General features: G+C 48.1%; 1 protein-coding gene across 1 annotated transcript; it reads left to right on the top strand.

Annotated features, from left to right (window-relative positions):
• The first annotated feature begins 1,596 nt into the window (after positions 1–1,596).
• Positions 1,597–6,389, top strand: UCHL1 (ubiquitin C-terminal hydrolase L1). The gene is made up of 9 exons (XM_080589356.1): positions 1,597–1,747; positions 1,832–1,843; positions 1,988–2,116; positions 3,136–3,286; positions 4,599–4,684; positions 4,760–4,807; positions 5,176–5,245; positions 5,626–5,684; positions 5,964–6,389. The coding sequence occupies exons 1-9, from the start codon at positions 1,715–1,717 to the stop codon at positions 6,048–6,050; spliced, it is 675 nt and encodes a 224-aa protein (XP_080445482.1). The 5' UTR covers positions 1,597–1,714; the 3' UTR covers positions 6,051–6,389.
• The last annotated feature ends 687 nt before the right edge of the window (positions 6,390–7,076 follow it).

The following is a 7,076-nucleotide window of genomic DNA, read 5'->3' as shown; positions in this document are numbered from 1 at the left end:
CCATTTCTAGCCATCCCTTTTCTAGGCTGCAAGACCTGTGCCTGTCATCCTCTCAGAGGATCTGCATGTAGTCTCTCCTACATATGTATCAGCAATCGTTAGCTTCATACTTGTTGATTGAAGTCGCTTTGGGATACTTGCGTCTTCCAGTGCAGGCAGAGTAGATCACAAAAATCATGGTAGTCAAAGGTACTGTGTACCCAACAGACACGTTGGGCTTTCGGATGGGTATCAATGCTTTCAGCCAAAACCTAAGGGGGAAAGGCAGAGATAAATGATGCTGTCACTTACTGTGACATCCCCCCCCCTCAGAAAAATAAGAAACCCTTGGCGTTGATCAGTGTATACTGCCCTTGCCTTTACTGTGAAAGAAAGAATCACAGGATGTCTCGGGCTGGAAGGGCTCTCAGGATGTCTCTAGGCCAAGCTCCTGCTGAAAGCAGAGGGGTTGCTCAGCTGTGAGATCAGGCCAGGTTGCCCAAGGCTTTATCCTGGCTGGCAGCACCCCAGCTTCGCACAAGAAATACAAAGACCTCTTCGCAATCCTGCCCGTTCTTCACCAAGCCTTGTTGCAGGTGACACCGGCTTGACACAGTGTCTTGAGCCTGTCACAGCCATATTTCAAGGACTAACCAGGAAAATTATTGCCCTGGGAATTCACTGCAAGCTGAGTAAGGTCGATAAATAGGACCCTTTCAAATACATACGTGTATTTGAACACAACACACTGATGTGAATGATCTGACTCTAACTTAGAGTGCAGTAAATCTAGAATTAATATAAATTTACTTGAAAGTAGGCATGCACTTAGAAATTTTGCTGCACTGGTTTCCAAATCATTTTGAACCAGGGTGGGAAACAAAGGAAGAAATTCACCAAAAACAATCAGGTTGCGGACATTCAGCTGACCGCTTCCCTCAGTATTTGCATTGTTTGAAAGACAGCTGTGCAGCGTCCCTCCGCTGTTCACCAGGCTCTGTCTGGCTGTTTCCCAGCCAAACCCGGGGGCTGTGTGGGTTCGGTGAGGCTCCCGGTGTTACAGATAGGCTGGGTTTGCTGCTGCGTTCACATCTGAGGCCAGAGGCACGGCATGGAGAAACTGTCAGTCATGAATAAAAGATAAAAAAGCCCAGTATTTTATAATTAGCTGCAGAGGGTTCGACTTGAAGACAGAAATTGAACTGAACTGCAGAGACGCAATCAGCAGGCTGACGACAACGGTTTTTGTTGTGTTATGATTTCAATTTTTTGTCGTATTGCTGTTTCAACAGCACGTAACGCCTGTGTTGAGCATGGAAGCCGCCAGACGCCTCACACACGGCAGGGCCTGGGGTCTGGGGCACACAACACCGTGGACCAACACCTTCAAGCCACACAGAGGCTGCTCCACAGAGCACCTGCCCCGTGCTGGCCCTGGGGACAGCGACAGCGCCCCTGGGGGGCAGGTGGCAGGGCGGGACGCGGGGGGGGGCCCTTCTAGCACCTTCCCCGCAGCCACACCACACGGGCCGGGGTCTCCCCCTTCTCCCCCCGCCTTGGTCTCGCCCCGCTCCTCCCTGTCCCCCCGCCGCGGCGCCGCGTGGTCCGTCCCGCCGCTATATAAGGGCCGGGTGGGCGGCTCCGCGCCACAGCGCTGAGGGCGGCGGCGAGGTGCGGGGGGTGCCGCGTGAGGGGACATCGCCGCGTGAGGGGACATCGCCTCCTTCCTGCAGCCATGGCGTGGCAGCCCATGGAGATCAACCCCGAGGTGCGCGCTGGGGACTTGGGGGCGGTGGGGTGAAGCGAGGCACCGAGGTTTCACTCAGCCCCTCTGCCCCTCGTTGTCTTGCAGATGCTGAACAAAGTGAGTGCGCGGCCGCCGCGCCCCGGCCTTCCCTTCTCCCTGCCCCCGGGCGGCGGCGGCGCTCTGCGCTGTGTCACCGCCCCGGGGCGGGCGGCGGGGCCCTGAAGGGCTGCGGCCGTGCCACCCGCCCGCTGTGCCCCGCAGGTGCTGGCCCGCCTCGGCGTGAGCCCCGGCTGGCGCTTCGTCGACGTGCTGGGCTTCGAGGAGGAGGCGCTGGGCGCCGTGCCCAGCCCGGCCTGCGCCCTGCTGCTGCTCTTCCCCCTCACCGAGCAGGTAGGTGGTGGCCATAACCGCGCCACGGGGTGGTGGGCGTCCCCTGCCCGTCTCCTCCATGGTGGCTCCGCCAGCAGCAAGCCTGCAGCTGGCCACGGTGCTCTGTGGGGTTTCTGCAGGCTGGGCTGTGTCTAAAACGAAATAAAGAACGAGCTGACAGCCTATAACCTTCCCGTTGAGTAGGGGTACCTTTCCCTGTTGGTAGGGCCGCCATCTGGGCAGGCATCGGTCAGATATTGTGCAGTGGGTGTGGTTTGGTGGGTGTCTGTTCTCGGCCCTTGCCTCCAAACTGTTTGAGCTGAGACAAAATAAGCAAGAAAATAGGGCTTCTTAGTCTGATAGACCTCCTATGCTTCGGTTTGTGTGCCCGGCTGAAGGAAATGCCGTTTGCAGGCTTGAGCGTGGGGAATAGCAGTTCAGCCATCATGCTGAATCATTGCTCGGGAAGGCCTAACCCACTCCTGGGTGATTAAGGTGCTTTGTCCGACTGATGCTGAAGAAGTGAATGAGGAGGTGGTCTTTCAAACAAAAGATGCTTAATATTATTTAACCAAAGGGTTATAACCTCTCAGTAGTGATGGGTTTTACGCTAGTCTATACACCTGCTGATGGGGAGGGGTTCATGAAGGGAAGTAACCTAAAGGTACGAAAGCAAGCTACTGCGGAGACATGCTGAGTAGCCTCATTAAATAGGCAAAACGATTGAGAGGATAAAAGAGCCTATCCATTATGACTTCCCCCCCCCGTAAGCTATTTCCAGTGTACGACGCAGATGGAGAGGCCAAGAACAATGCTTTTGGGTATGACTGAGTCATGCAGGTAGTCCATTAAGGCTTGGCCTGCATCCAGGGTAGGCATTACAATGCTTTACTGGACCCATGCCACAAAGATGACTTTCTGTGCAAGTCTTTTCTGTCTAGATCTGGTATCGGTTCTCCTGCATATCTGTCTGTGTGGCAATTTGCATAATAAAGAGGTAACACTATAGTGAAATGTTTGAAACGATTACATGTTTACAGCATGAGAACTTCAGGAAACAACAGACTGAGAAAATAAAGGACCAAGAAATCAGTTCCAAGGTGTATTTCCTGAAGCAGACTGTCAGTAACTCGTGTGGGACAATTGGTCTGATACACGCAGTTGCTAATAACAAAGACAAAGTGAAGCTTGGTGAGTATGAACGTTCTGGAGCGCTTGAATTTCCAGTGTCCTTCACAACAGAGGAAAGCTGAGTGGGTGTGAGCTATAGTAGACATGTTGTGCTGCTGCTACTGGTAAGTGGGCCTTGTCTCTGTTGGAGAGAAGCACGAATTGCAGAAGTGATTGTGTTTTGACTCCTCTGGTGACTGCAGAGGTACCCTAGTGAGTATCGTGGGGTGGGGGAGGATGCACAGCAGGAGTGGCCAGCATATCTATAATTGGGAAGCATCATGTTCAGAAGTGGCCATTGACACTGGTGTTGATGTCAACTGAACGGATAAAATGATTAATGACAGCTATGTCTGTTACAAAATGTCAATTATAAACAGACTTGCTCAGGGCAGTCTATAAATCAATTTAAACTGGGTTCATTTTTCTGTGGGAAAGTAATACAGGATGATAGGGATGTGGAATTAAACTTCCTATAAAGGACAGTTTTGATTTCTTCCCTTTTCATAGAAAAAGTTACAAAACTGGCCTAGGTAACTGGTGACTTTAACCTCCTGTTTCCTAGCAAGCAGGCTTACAAATTCTTGTAAAGAAAGCCTTGTCAGTGGGTCAGGAAGTACCTTACTGTTCAAACTGCAAAATACAGCAACTTCTTGTCACTATCCCTTGAACCTGAAATCCCACACCACCCAAGGGGTTCTTACACCAAGGAAAAGGATGTGTGGAAGGCAAGATTGAGACCAGCTTTGCTTTATTCTTTTTGGAAGTCCTCTTGAAAGGCTTCTCTGAGATAGCACCCTTGAGTGCTATGGCATCCTTTTCAGGTAAGACTAGGAATTCAGTGTCTCCCAGTACTGCACTACTAATTTGTGCCCTGGAAAGACAGAATAAGCCTAGCATAAGCAAGAGCTACGTTCATCTGCAGATTTTCAAAGGACAGAACTCAAATATCAATTGACAGAATATGGACAGATAAAATTGTGTTTTTGCCCCTGGTACCATTCTGTAAGACACTCAAAGACTCTAAGCTTCTGCCAAGTCTGCAGGGGAAATCAGGAATGCCAAGTCCCATTTGAAAGTCTGTTTCAAGATGAGTCTTCAGAGTACCCTGAGGCACTTGAACTCTGGCTGTTTGTGTAGATTGTCATCAATAGCTTCTGGATAAATACTTAACTTCTACTTGAAGTGGTAGTTGTAATATGTTTATGCTGGAGATGGTTCCAGGCTGAATACAATTACTCCTAGTTAGCACAGCGAGCACTGAGTGTTGCAAGCTGTCTGGTCTGTAACTGGTTCTCTACCTGTGCTGAATAAAATCTTCTGTCTTGTGCAGATGAGGGGTCTGCCCTGAAGAAATTCCTTGATGAAACAGCTGATCTCTCTCCTGAAGAGAGAGCTAAGCACTTCGCAAGTAATAAGGTATATGAACTATACAAATAGCTGATGGCTATCTGCACTTACAGATATAGTAACCTGTATCTGCTTTCTTGTCAGGCTATACAAGAAGTCCACAACTCTGTTGCACAAGAAGGACAGTGTCGGGTAAGATATGAATGGATAAAATCTTGGGAGAAGAGAATATGGAAGGTGGTAGAGCACTGCATGTTTGCCTCTGGCAGATGAGGCAGGAGAAACAAATGACTTACAGGTGAATATGCAGGATTCCTTCCTCAAACAAGGGTTGGAAATCTAGGTTCAGACTGCCTGGATATGTTCGGAAAGTGTTACTGTATGTTAGGGCTTCTGGCAGTTTACCTTTTTAGAAGCCTTGCAGGGGCCCCTTCAGCTGGCTTGTTAGTACTTCGCTGTTGTTTCTTGCTGACAGTGGCTTTGTCTTGTAGTCACAGGTAGGATTCATAGTGGTAAGCTTTTTTTCAATCTAACTAATGTATCTACTGGTCTATCCGAAGGTTGATGACAACAGTGTGAACTTCCACTTCATCCTGTTTGCCAACGTGGATGGACATCTGTATGAGCTGGGTAAGGTCCTGAGAGCTCTGGAGTTGGAGCGTGCCTGCTTCACGCTGTACAGCAGAGCTGGTGGGTCTGGCTAGAAACCTGCTGCTAGTCAGGCTGTTTACTGACATCCTCAAAGCCAATTCATAGCTTTCGCTTTTAGATTTTAATAGAAGGTGAGTTGCACTGAACACCTACATTCTCTTGGAAAGCATGTCCTCTCCTGTAGATGTCATCTCCTGTAGAGCTGGGAATGCTTGGTCCCCTTCTCACTTGAGCATGTACTGACAATTTATTCTGGCCTTCTCCAGATACCTTTATGTACTTTTTTTGGGGCTCACTATGCTGAGTTGTGCTAATTCAGAAGTAGTAAACACGATGGGTGATAGGACTTTCTTCCACAGATGGGCGTATGCCGTTTCCTGTGAACCATGGCACAAGCTCAGATGACTTGCTCTTGAAGGTAAGGCTTCTCGCTGTTTCATTCCCTGAAAATGAGGCTTCTAAAAGGCTGAGGGGTGTGCTTGCAGGGTATAGTGGCTGTACCCACCTGCTGCGCAAGCTGCTCCTTCTTACACCATGGTAACAAGGTTGTACTGTGCCAGAGCTAGATTTCTGCTAAGTATTAGCTGGTGCTATTAGTAACTTCTCTGTGGGGACACAGAGGAGCTGCAAAGACTCCTAGAATCTCTACAGCAAGTTTGATCCAATCATCTAAACAACCAACCTTCTTTCTTTTAAGGATTCTGCTAAGATCTGCAGGCAATTCACAGAACGTGAAAAAGGAGAAGTTCGTTTTTCTGCTGTGGCTTTCTGCAAGTCTGCCTGAGACTCTGAAGAGGCGCAAGGAAAACAGTCTAATAGCACACAGTAAATGCAGTCTAAACTCCAGTGCTTCAGTACTTGTTAAACACAGCTGTTCTGGTAACTTAAATTGTTTCCACCCTTTGCTATACACAGGAGCAACATCAGTTGAGCTTATGTTAAAGGATGAGCTCAAGTTTTAACGTGAACAGTTTAGACACATCAGATGTCTTTAGACTCTGTTTTTTCACATGTTAAGTAGAAAATGCTTAACAGGGCTTGTTTAATCTGTGTCTGTTAATTGAGCTGTTGGTTGATATTTCCTTGTCCTTAATGAAAATAAAACTTTCTGCTGGAAGACTAAGTGGAGTTAAGTGTTCACTGACTTTCTCCAAAAGGAGTTGCTTGTGACATCCTATAAATGTTGTTTTCAAAGGACTCTCAAAGTCCTGAGTAAATAATACCAGCCTCAGGTGGGTAAGGTAGTTGCTGCTTTTCCTTGTGTCTCGAAGGCCTTTGGGGTGGAGATGCCCTCGTGTCTGGATAGCATGTTTCAGAATTGCACTACCTTTCTGCTGAAACTCCAATTTTGTTTGTTAGTTGTGATTTGACATCACATTTATTTCAATTTCAGGTATGGTGGTAAGGTGGGATAAATGAGCACTCAGATGTAGGCTGGGGCTGTCTGCTTTTTGTACTGTCAGCACTACAAGCAACAGCATGCCAAGGGGATTGATTGATGTCCTGCTTCATCTGATAGGAGGCAGTACTAAGTACTACAAAGGTTTCTCTACCTGTGGCAAAAAATCTGGCTGCTGAACACAAGCCTCAGCTGCCTGGTGGGGGCTTATTAATTTGTTACTGTGTTAGGGAGATCCTTCAAGGGTTATATCCCACAGTGACCTTAAAGGGGGGAAAAAAAAACATTACAAACGAGTTTTGAATTGCAGGAAGAAATTTCAGGTTGAATGAGCACAAAGAAAGTGGTCTTAAGATGAAATACATACTCGTTGGCCTCAACCCATTGACCTTCAGTAGAAACTACTTTTTA

The sequence above is a fragment of the Anser brachyrhynchus genome, assembly GCF_964034855.1.
Source record: "Anser brachyrhynchus genome assembly, chromosome: 4".
NCBI lineage: Eukaryota > Metazoa > Chordata > Aves > Anseriformes > Anatidae > Anser > Anser brachyrhynchus.
Note: the sequence above shows the minus strand (reverse complement) of the source record. Positions and strands in the feature narration are given on the sequence as shown.

Bases quoted from the DNA above. Each gene is read 5' to 3' on its own strand.
- UCHL1 (XM_080589356.1), top strand. From the start codon at position 1,715: ATGGCGTGGCAGCCCATGGAGATCAACCCCGAG. The intron at 2,117-3,135 runs GTAGGTGGTGGC...ACATGTTTACAG, and splicing joins TCTTCCCCCTCACCGAGCAG to CATGAGAACTTCAGGAAACA. The intron at 5,685-5,963 runs GTAAGGCTTCTC...CTTTCTTTTAAG, and splicing joins CAGATGACTTGCTCTTGAAG to GATTCTGCTAAGATCTGCAG.